This window comes from Sycon ciliatum, chromosome 8 (genome assembly GCF_964019385.1).
Source record: "Sycon ciliatum chromosome 8, ocSycCili1.1, whole genome shotgun sequence".
Taxonomy (NCBI): Eukaryota; Metazoa; Porifera; class Calcarea; order Leucosolenida; family Sycettidae; genus Sycon; species Sycon ciliatum.
Genome location: NC_088650.1, coordinates 24,540,161 through 24,552,364, shown reverse-complemented (window position 1 = coordinate 24,552,364; position 12,204 = coordinate 24,540,161). Strand labels below are relative to the sequence as shown.

The 12,204-nt window shown below is 49.3% G+C and overlaps 1 protein-coding gene across 1 annotated transcript; it reads right to left on the bottom strand.

Moving 5' to 3' along the window:
• Positions 1-2,392: 2,392 nt before the first annotated feature.
• On the bottom strand, positions 2,393-3,379 carry LOC135823651 (uncharacterized protein K02A2.6-like). Its single transcript, XM_065336499.1, has one exon. It carries the CDS (start codon positions 3,377-3,379, stop codon positions 2,393-2,395), a length of 987 nt encoding a protein of 328 aa, XP_065192571.1.
• Positions 3,380-12,204: the final 8,825 nt, after the last annotated feature.

The window sequence follows — 12,204 nt, the reverse complement described above, 5'->3', positions numbered from 1 at the left end:
ACTACTACTACTGTTACACTCTCATAGTGTTGTCCAGTTTGGACTCCGGTGGCGGTTTAGGCCCCACGTACCTGTCCTTGCCGCGCGGAGGCAAGGCGGCCGTGCGCCTGCGTGTTAGCCCGTCGTCATAGCACTTCTCCGTCGGCTGGTCTGGCGCGAAAGCTGCTGTACTGTGAAGGGCACAGCTGCTGTGGAGATGCCATCCGATCTGCTCGCTGGTCGACTGTTCCGCCTAGTCGCCACTGCTGTGGTCGTTGTCGCTCTTTCCGTCACACCTTCACCATTCGTCGACGGTAAGGGAAATCGGGTGACATATGCTGTCCTCACTGTCCAGTGTCCGCCCACATCGGAGACCTAATTTGGCGGCGACATGCAACGATGCATGCTGTTGCACTTGTGCGGATATTCCGTGGTTTTCGTCAATTTTCTGTTCGTGTGTGTGTACGCGTGTGTGTACTGGCCTCTTCTTGTTCGTAGCGCAATGTGATCCACCGTGCAACCAGTTTGGCAGTTGCGAAGAATCAGTGGAATCCCCAGGCGTTTTCAGCTGTGCGTGTCCATCGTATCTAAGCGGTCCAACATGCGGTAAGTCATGAATTTCACGCGGAAAACCGGTGCATCCACGATCATACTCTGAAGAGGGGAAAGGCTGAGTATATGACTGTATTATCATTTTAGTAGTTATCCAATTTGCAGTGCAAATTAAGTTTTCAATGATACAGTAACTGGTAGTTTTAGTGGACCTGGACAACACACACAGAGACAGGTGTGCTGCATACATTCAACATTTTTAGTATTTTTTTGCCATTTATTATTATAATTATGTACATGAATTGTGCAATGGTACAGCGCGTCTGTTAGTGTTAGTGAGCCTGTGCCAGGCACATTGCGACTGATGTATTCCATGCACACAATACGTATAATTATGCATAGTCACGTGCTCAATACAACGTATTGTTCTGTATTTTAAGGACAGGGGGACCCGCGATGGGATAGAGTCCTGTGCGAAAGCTCAGGACACCTGGCATGTGCCTTGCCGTGGCGCATTCCTATTATAATACAACACACTCCCATGTGCCGTGGCTGCATGCCTGCGCAGAGCTCATGCTGCTGGAAGGCTGGGCATAGCTGGCAGTCTGTAGCAGGGCAGCAACACCGGGATTTTAGGTAGTTCGGCAAAATGAGATATTTGACCGGAAATGAACACTTTTTTTTAACCCTTTCATGCCTGACTGAGCATGTGCTGCGCGCCATGTGCACGACCAGTCGTCGATCACATCGATCAAAACTTGACATTTCCGAATGCAACCCCGCTACCTCCTCTATAGCTATCGATAGGCAAGCTACTCAGGGTCTCTGTGAACAAAATCAGGCATCTGAAATGTATGAGACGGACTCTGTGATCAATTGAGAACCCCGTTGTGCATGAAATGGATGAGTCCAATTTGTTTGCAATAAGCCGAACTGGCCAGAACGGGTGATATGCCCGGTGAATTACGATACCCATGATATTCTATTCTGTAGAACAATGGAAGCCTTCACATTGTGTTTCAATATTATTCTCTATTTCCACAATAGCCCATGGCCGACAGGGAAGATATTAGTGATGTTCTGCTGTACGTTACGGGAACGCGATGCGAAGAATCCTGGGAACTCTCTTCGCGTTCCTGTAACGTAAAGAAAACCTGTTTTGCTCTACATTCGCGTAAAGAAATCACGTGGAATGTGCACTGTGAATTTCCTCTTCCAAATCAGGCAGTTCTCTGCGTGGTTCGAATGATACCCAGTAGATCTGTATGCATTTTCCTTGCGTGTGCCACAACGTAGGGAACCTCATCTCCGCGTAGAAATCTGGACCCAAAACACGTGAAGCCGTAGACTCTAACCCAGACAACTGTTCTCTACGTTATTTCTCTACGTTTCACGTGTAGCAGAACCTCTCTATTTAAGATTCAAATCAGTCTGAAGTCAAAGACGCTTCAGGACGAGTGTTATCTGTTGTGTCTCTAACCAAGAGACTGTGGGTTCACACGTAGAGTTTACATACAAGTTTATTCTACGGTTGCAAAGCAATAAGAAGCGTTGAGGTATGATTGTGCTAGAGGATATAGAAGCTGTATCCCGGGTGCGTGATGCGTTGGGTGTTGGGTGGCAGTACAATGAATTGCTATAGAGAGTTCATGCCTAAGCGGTTGTGGTTTTAGGGTGGATCAGTAGTACTTGCAATTAGATGAACACATGTCTGGTACATACACTACATTCCTCCCCTAAATGTTATGGTACATGTTGAGCTACGAGGTATTCCTATACGGCATAACATTTTAAAATGCACAAGAAGAAGAAGCGGATGAGCTGAGAGCACGGGACAGCAATTGTGTGAGCAAGAAGCAATTCAGTCTCTCAGGCGAGCCGGCAGGACTCGGGCTCTCGGCGGGTTACGGCGGGGTTCAGTTGTATCTTGTGCCAGCGGCGACTGGACCTGCTGCGTTGCCGTAGTTGCTGCTACTGGTGTTTGCGCCGGCGGAGGTGTTGGAGTAGCAGCGGCTTGGACACTGGGTGGTGTCGGAACACTAGCTGGCGAATGAGCAGTCGGAAAGCACAAACTGTGATCCGGTTCTGCCACGGACGGCAAAGGCGCTGTGTTCATCGGTACGGATGATTGCGGAGCGGAGTCGGCTGACCGGAGCTGTTCAACATGGCGCCTCCATTGCTGGTCTGGGCCAACTTCCACTGTATAGTGGCGGGAGCCGTGTACCGCTTGCAATGTGCCCTGAATCCACGGGTGTGGTGCGTTGGTGCGGTAGTCACGTACCATGACGGTGTCATCCACAGCAAATGTGCGCTCACGGTTCGCTGATCTTGCACTACGCTGAGCTGTCTGTTTCTTGGCAACAGATGCCTGGACACTGGGTTGAACCAGCGACAGCCGGGTGCGTAGCTCCCGGTGCATTAGCAGGGATGCTGGTGTGGCATTCGTTGTAGCATGGGGTGTGGTGCGATAGGCCAACAGGAAGCGAGGCAAGAACTCAAGCGGTGCTGTGGCAGAATGGGACCTGAGCGCCTGCTTCATTGTACGCACAAATCGTTCAGCCAACCCGTTAGTCGCTGGGTGGTACGGTGCTGAGAACGTGTGCGCTATGCCGTTGGCTTCTGTGAAACGGCGGAACTCATCGGCAGTAAACTGCGGGCCGTTGTCACTCACGATCTGGTCCGGCAGGCCATGTTCAGCAAACACTTCTCGGAGACGGCGTATGGTAGCCGGGGCAGTGGTGCTGCGCATTGGTAGCACTTCTGGCCACTTACTGTGGGCGTCCACCACAATCAGCCACATGTGCCCTTGGAACGGCCCGGCAAAATCAATGTGGAGGCGCTGCCACATGTCTGGTACATACACTACATTATCTATGCAACATTTTGTGAGTTTCTCTGAGCATTTAAATGTGTGCATGTGTGTGTGTGTGTGTGTGTGTGTGTGTGTGCGCGCGCGCATGCCCATGCCCTGTGTGTGTGTGTGTGTGTGTGTGTGTGTGTGTACTTGTGTACATGTGTTGCATTGCGTGTGTTGCGTGCGTGTATGCATGACTGGCTGTATGAACTACTCAGGTGTGTACGACGACTGTAGCGCACAATGCACGTGTTCTGTGGGGAGATCGCCGCTGGCTTTGTCCGGGGTTGCTGGATTCAATGCATCGCAGGATGTCATCATCACAGATTGTTCCAACACCGATATCGGCATGGGTGATACTACGCCGGGAAACCAAACAATGTAGGTGTTGTGTTCTGCTAGTTTCCATTTTTTTGTATTTTATTCTCCCGGTTTATTACACCCCCTCCCCCCCCCCCCCCACCCCACCCCCCCCCCTCACCCTGTGTATAACAGTGAAACCTGTCCAAGACGACCGCTCAAGGGACCTTCAAAACCTGGTCTCTGTTACCAGGTGGTCTCCGTATCAAGGGCCATTTGACTGGAAATAGCATTCCTTGGTGCTGGTTTCAGTGGTCTTCTACGGCAGGTGGTCGCCTTATCCGAGTGGTCGCATTGACAGGTTTTACCGTAGTTCTAATTTATTCTTCGGTACAACGCTGATTCCTGACGAGTGTTGTACAAAAAACTGTTCGAATCCCCCCTTTCCCATTGCTCTTTCTCAATTCGTTCTCTTCTTCTTAATTGCACACCATTGCACATATTTTCTGTTGGTTGTCACATAATCAAGGGGAGGGGGGGGGGGGGGGGTAAGCAGCAGCATTTGGCCTTGTCTAGATTATTATCAACCACCACACTACATGTGAAATACAGTAACCAAGTGTCCATTCAGCTTGTCCATTTCATTGCAGTACTTCAATTGTTTTCCTCCTTTTCTGGATGTTTCATGCTGTCCAGGGTATACATCTTTCGTAACGCCAGCGTGACGATCTTCCCAATCCTTCCAGCCACGGTGACCGAGGTGTAAGTACTGAGTCACAATGCACCCCCCCCCCCCCCCCCCCCCCCCCCCCCGTCTACACACACCTCAGCCTCAGACCTCAGACCTGCCCACCGCAGAAGCAATGATAGCGAACAGCTATGTTAGACATAGTAACTAGTGTTGGGATTACACCATTCAACAGCTTGCAAGGCTGATGAATTGACCGCCACTAGTTTTAGCCTGGTATCCACCACACAGCTGATTGAAGTGGCTTTTTTTGTCCAGTGAATCCCTATTTTTCTTTTCTTTTTCATTCTTTTTACTTTTTTCATTCTTTTTCTTTTTTCTTTTTCGACACACACACACCACACCGCATACTCCGGCATGCACTGGTTGTTGGTAACCACCCAGGAGAATGAAAGAAGAGCTAGGAGAATGAGAAAGAGAAGAAAGACGTGTGCGACCATAATCGTCGGGAATTGAACCCGCAACCTCTTGATTGGAAATCGACTGCACATACCACTGCACCATATTGGTATTGATTTATTTGAATTCGGTATCTCAACAGTACATTGTACAACTTGGGAAGATCCGAATGACATAGGGCCATCCAGAATTAATTCGTTGTTTCGGGTCACCCGACCGACCGTCTTTTTTCACCCGACCGCAAAATGTTTTTTTTTTTATTATTATTATTATTATTATACGCATTCCCGCGTTGAAGTGTAGCAGCAGTATGCTGCGTCCACAGCTTCGCTTATGCAGAATGGCTTGGGTGAGAGGAGAGGGGAGAAAAAGCAACAAGGCAACCAACATCTATGAAATTGGTCACAATAACATGAAGAGAACCAACCTACATATGCATGATTGCACAAGAATGGAGACGACCAAATATAATGGCTATAATCATTGTGCCACAAAACCGGTACACAGGAGATCTGACGACAATGTAACGAAACATAAAACTCAGTTACTCAATACAGGTTCCACTAAATTACAAGAAAACAACGCTACAACGTTAGAATTGCCGCTAAATTATCGCAAGTGTAGAGAACGAGTCCAATAAAAAATGAAAACCATGAACAGACTGTCCCGAAGTTATTTTGGGAACAAATTGTACTACATGACTGTACTTGCTGATACTGACGCTGACGGAACACGAATTAGAGTTGAATATTCACGAAGTCTTGTACATGCACATCATTATGCGCCGGTGTTGTGGAGTAAGCAGGTACGTCAGTCACCAATCCAGCTTCAGCTCCACGCTCGCTTCAGCAGAATGTTGCCCGCGTTTGCTTTGCCTCCACACGGATAGACGACCAGCGCAGAGTCCCGCAGCTCCGTGGCCGTAAGGTCTTGATATTCGCCGTTAGCGCCGTCAAGTCTCAGTCCACCTCTCACACCAAGCCGCCCTATAAAAATTTTTTTTATAGTGCATGCAAATGTACAGACTAGACTACAGACTAGACTATGTACACACGCGACCCTAATAATAGCAGTCCAGATATCGACCTCAGAAGCAGCCATGGCTAGCCAAATGACAGGATGCAGCGCTTGGTGACGACGTTGTCTTCTATCTCCGATCCGCAATCGGTCCTGAAACAGCATCAGCTCCACCACCTTGTCGCTATTTACAGAAGTTTTCAAGGTGAGAGCTGCTCGCCGGTCAGACTCGTTTGCCAGCGAGGCCAATATCTGGTCCTGGAGGGGACCTGGATCTGATGGGACAATGACTGCACTGGAGTGTAATTGTCTACACTACAGTCAGATTTGATCGACTGGCTAGATGGACAAAAGCTATTCCATGTACATGTTCATGGACGTAACCAAAATAAAAAATAAAATAAAATAAAAAATATACCCGACCGACCGACCCTGGTACGGATGAGTGAAGTGACCCGAAACAACGAATTAATTCTAGGTGGCCTAGATACATAAACATAAAAGTGGAGTAGGTGCTACAGCTGATCATTTTATGGCAGGTTGTGAGACTAAACTAATACCAGTATGCAAGTACACAAGAAATAAAAGCTGAATAAATACGGGACACACACACACACACACACACACAAACACACACACACACACACACACACACACACACACACACACACACACACACACACACACACACACACACACACACACACACACACACACACACAACAGTTTACGTTGTCAGTGTTCGTTCCAGTTCACAAGGGCCAGCTCCACACGCAGTTTCTTTGCCTTTTTCCAGTGCACCCTAGTCAATCCAGCAAGTGTTGCCAGGATTTGTATAATGGCATCGTAATAGGGTCCTGTTCCATTTTGCAGTGCAGAACACTCTACAGTGCAATATCCCATGCGCACGTACGTGGCAGACGGGCTTCACTTCACTGTCATTGTAACTGCCTTTTTGACTGCCCCTGGAGAAATGGCCATTTTGCAAGGGGAAGCATATTCAGTAACTAGCTGTACTTTCACAGTTCTCTGGGCTTACTTTAGTTGGCTATAATTATACGTATTAGGAATCTGTCGCAAGAATAATGGTATTTAAGTTCATGCCCTCTGACTGTCTCAACCAGAGCAGGTACCATTCTGAAAAAGGTCATCGTTTACGCTGGGCGTTACGTTTTGCTTGGCATCACTCTTGTTGCTGTTCTGTTTTCATTTGATTAGAGATGCAAGTTTCAACTCGATCAGCAACTTGGGGGAAACGATCTTCCCGGCAGTCTTGGCTGGTCTGTGAGTACTGCTCTACATTGATGGTCCATGCACGTCAGTTTGGGCGACATCCTTCACAGTAGGATGACACACGTTTTTGTTTTGTTTGTTTCTTTTACTTGAATTGGTCTGGAGCACAGGAAATTCTGCCTTCTCGCCAGAGGAAAAACCTCCGGTTCCTACTAAACCTACGGTTCCTACTAGGAACGAATAAAATATTACAAGAGAAGGAACTATTAAAAAGAATCGTAACATGAGCTCTCCTCTGACATCTGTGGGTATGGACTGGACGGGGTCCTCCTGGCTGGGTGTGCACTGCTGATACAGAATAGAATGTAACACCATCAGCATGATTGTACTATGAGGGGCCTATCCACCAGATGCTCCACTTTGCTATGGTCTGACTGGGTCCTATTTGGCCCAGAAGTCGTTATATATTGACTCCTGATGTCATCACTTGCAACCCTATTGCATCTACATGTTTGGAAACTCCCCTCTGTGGAATCCATGATCCACTCACTGCATGATCCCCGGGCCATGCGTGGACTGTGCTCAACTTTGTTGTCTGTTACATGACTCTAAATCTTGTGGCAAAAAAAGTCTTGCAGCAATGAAGCCATCCAATTAAAATGCTCTTAGGGAGCACACCATATTTCTCATCATTGCACATTCAGCTTGATTGAGCATGCCAATACTGGCAATAGTGGATACTGGTGCACCCAGTAAGGTGTTCAAAGTTCAGAAGGCAATGCATGGCAGGGAGTAGGGAATAAAGTCCAATGTTGGCATGCAATCGTAAATGGAACACTGATTTCGCCCATGGTTGGCACATCGCATGCACAGGACTTGACATCTACACTCACAGCTGGTGCTGTTTGTGAAGATGTGGCTTGTGCCGCCGTCAGTCCCGTTCAATATACCATACTTTTTGTACTGCCCTCTGCCATGTATCATTCTTGAAGTAACACGCATTGAGTTGGCAGACCATCCGACTATCTTCATCATTTGCCGAGAACTGTGGCAATACACCCAGTGAGAAGGTAGATTTTGCCTGTGCCTACGGTGAAGTAAAATAAAGCTACACAAACAAACAAACTTTTTTGAGACTGGTTTCAGTTGTGGGTGATTACCAGCCTCGAGTGTAGGGTCCAAGCAAATATTCAGGTATGTTTCGTATCGTAGATGTGGTAAACTAATTCATTTGTCCTTTCAATTCACTTGTTCTTTCCTCGCAGGACACTTTCCCATCAGACAACGAGCCTCGATTTTTTCCCACCGTTCTTTGCGGCAAGACTGCTCTACTTGTAAGCACAACTGTAACCCCACAGATACCTGGGGTACACCTTCTACCTGGGCGCACCATCCCCAGGTGCACTTCCTCTCTCCAGGTGTACTTCCCCTCCCCAGGTGCACTTCCCATCTCCAGGTGCACTTGCCCTCCTCAGGTGCACTTTCCCTCCCTAGTTGCACTTTCCCTCCTCAGGTGCACTGCCCCCCCCCCCCCCTGGTGCACTTTCCCTCCCCAGGTGCACTTGCCCTCCTCAGGTGCATTTTCCCTCCCTAGTTGCACTTGCCCTCCTCAGGTGCACTTTCCCTCCCCAGGTGCACTTTCCCTCCCTAGGTGCACTTGCCCTCCCCAGGTGCACTTGCCCTCCCCAGGTGCACTTTCCCTCCTTTGGTGCACTTGCCCTCCCCAGGTGCACTTGCCCTCCCCAGGTGCACTTGCCCTCCCCAGATGCACTTTCCCTCCTCAGGTGCACTTGCCCCCCCCCCCCCCCCCTGGTGCACTTGCCCTCCTCAGGTGCACTTGCCCTCCCTAGTTGCACTTGCCCTCCTCAGGTGCACTTTCCCTCCCCAGGTGCACTTGCCCTCCTCAGGTGCATTTTCCCTCCCTAGTTGCACTTGCCCTCCTCAGGTGCACTTTCCCTCCCCAGGTGCACTTTCCCTCCCTAGGTGCACTTGCCCTCCCCAGGTGCACTTGCCCTCCCCAGGTGCACTTTCCCTCCCCAGGTGCACTTTCCCTCCTCTGGTGCACTTGCCCTCCCCAGGTGCACTTGCCCTCCCCAGGTGCACTTGCCCTCCCCAGGTGCACTTGCCCTCCCCAGGTGCACTTGCCCTCCCCAGGTGCACTTGCCCTCCCCAGGTGCACTTGCCCTCCCCAGATGCACTTTCCCTCCTCAGGTGCACTTGCCCCCCCCCCCTGGTGCACTTGCCCTCCTCAGGTGCACTTGCCCTCCCTAGTTGCACTTGCCCTCCCCAGGTGCACTTTCCCTCCCCAGGTGCACTTGCCCTCCTCAGGTGCATTTTCCCTCCCTAGATGCACTTGCCCTCCTCAGGTGCACTTTCCCTCCCCAGGTGCACTTTCCCTCCCTAGGTGCACTTGCCCTCCCCAGGTGCACTTTCCCTCCCCAGGTGCACTTTCCCTCCTCTGGTGCACTTGCCCTCCCCAGGTGCACTTGCCCTCCCCAGGTGCACTTGCCCTCCCCAGGTGCACTTGCCCTCCCCAGGTGCACTTGCCCTCCCCAGATGCACTTTCCCTCCTCAGGTGCACTTGCCCCCCCCCCCCCCCCCCCCTGGTGCACTTGCCCTCCTCAGGTGCACTTGCCCTCCCCAGGTGCACTTGCCATCCCCAGAAGCACTTGCCATCCCCAGGTGCACATCCTCTCCCTAGCAGGCTAAACTCAGAATTGATCTACTTGTCAGCACAACTGTACTAAATTCAGATACTTGGGGTGCCTGTGATCGCTCCCCAGGGGCACCTTGTAAGACTTTTTTCTTTTAGAGTATTTGCAGTCTGTGTTTTTCTCTCTTTCGTGGGGGCTTGCTTGTTGGTATCCTTGGCTTTTGGCCGTTACTTTATGGCCATCATAATATTGGGCACCATTTCCCGTTTGGTCTGCGATACAAAATAAAATTTCAACAACAACAATGCTGGACCACTAGTGGTAACTTGTTGTGCGTACACGTTAGGGTTGTGCTTTGCTGCTTACCCTCTGTACTGTGCTGGCAGGGACCTGTCGAACACGACCTTAGTGTTTTCGCCCATCGGCATTAGCTCAACTCTGGAATCGGTCAACAACACTCTCAGACATCTGTAAGTCCGCTACGATGATGGGTTCAGACTCGGACTGAAATCAAAGCAGGTCGTTTGCACTCCTGCTCCCACTTGTGTCATCTTCCCACTCAAACAATGGACCTTTTGTATTTCAAGGAGATAAAGCTAAAAGCTGGACTACCAGATTCGAGATGGATACTAAGCCCAACACAGCGGCAACGAGTGCACATGCACCAGCAACACATGCATAGAATACACAGCTACAACACACGCAGACGTGTTTCTGAAACCCGGATGTCTTTACAACTCTCTGAAGATCAGGACTGCATGTGCACGGCCAGGGGTACTGTGAAATGTGACTGTGCTCCCAAGCTAGGCTTTCAGTACTCTTGCAGCTGGCATTGCTACATCGCACAAACAAAAATATACTACAAAACTGGTTCTAGCTATCACCACTCGAAGTCTAGAGCGAGCGGTGAATACATCGAACAAAGGGAATTGCACCACTGCAAACACGCCGACCACTTCACGGGAATTTATGAGAAAGAAGCACAGCAAAGTGCCGATTATCCACACCCCTGGGGCGTGAGCTGTCTCCAGGGTGTTCGGACGAGGAAAATGTTTGGATAAAGGAACGGTCACACGTCCATCTAAAACATGCCCATTCCTTCATATTTTGATCATTTCTCCAGCAGTATCCAAGGAACTAGGTGCACTCCAGATCCTCAAAATGACACTATGTCGTGACTACGGTGATATATTTTGACTCTAACCTGTTGCAATACACCTTGTGCACTGCTTGAATCATGCTTCGGGTGGGGAAAACCAGCAAAAACACATTTTCGTCCCTTCAGTTCAATGTAAACAGTCACTTTTAATTGATCGTTTGGATAGTTGACGTTTGGATAATCGGCACTCTCCTGTAGGGTAAAAAGCGCAGGAAACCCATGGCCATCAAGTTCCATGATGGGAGAGTGTGTGACATTGTTAGGCGGGAGCATTCGCATTCAATTTAAGAAGCTCTGCAGTTATTCGTTCTTTTGAGTGGACTTAAGTGGATTACCTGATATCATTGTTGTGTACAATCTCTCCTTTGCTTGTTCTCTCCAACCCACATTTCTTCCTAGGTTGCTCTCAGGAACCGGCCAGATATCTGCTGACATGGGAAACCTCGGCGTTGTGGAAACACTGTATGTTGTGTAGATTAGAACAGGGGGTTGTTTGTTGACTCTCATAAAGACACAACGCAATGAAGAGTGTGCACCACCGCACTGTATCATGTAATGGTCGGGTGTACGTGTAGACCTGGCAGAACTTGATAGCGGCCGAAGTGCACCATTGCGGCGATCATGTACTGAGAGACCTGCGGCCATCGCAGTGCGGTCAGTGCATTAGGCCCGCAGTAAAACGCACTTATTGCACATGCCCGTCACAGGTTTGCCGGCCTGACTGCTGTCAGCCGCTTCCCTGTTTGCCGCACAGAAGCAATTCCACTCTGCTATTGGGAGTACATCACTCTCTTTATCACGCTTCTTACCGCCGGGACATGAAGCAGTGTGAAGGGTCATAACCAAGCATACTTGCATCATTGAGCACTGTGTGTGCACTACACTGATCCTCGCACATTAGAACTAGAGTGGAAGTATTCTTCTTACGCATTCATTTCTGTTCAATCACATCATGTAGTTACGTCCGACTTTTAGGTTCTTGACAAGTGCAAGCAGCAGTATCCATCCGTTCACTTCACTTCAACGCCAGTATAATTTTGCACCTGGGATACGAGTTGTACTGCAGCTGAGTTGGTTAGAGCATTTACACCAATAGCAAGGTTCCTGGCTTGAGTCTCGATGTCGGTGAAGGTTCTCTCCTTCATATCTGGCTTGCAAATGCAAATGTTTTGGAGAGAAATGTTGGTTCGCAGCAGGCTGGTGGCTTGCTTTCCTAGTTTTAAATTTCTTTTTTTCACTTTTACAGTGATCTGTCAAACAACATGATCACGGATGACACGATCGGGCCGGATGTTTTTGGCCAGTACCC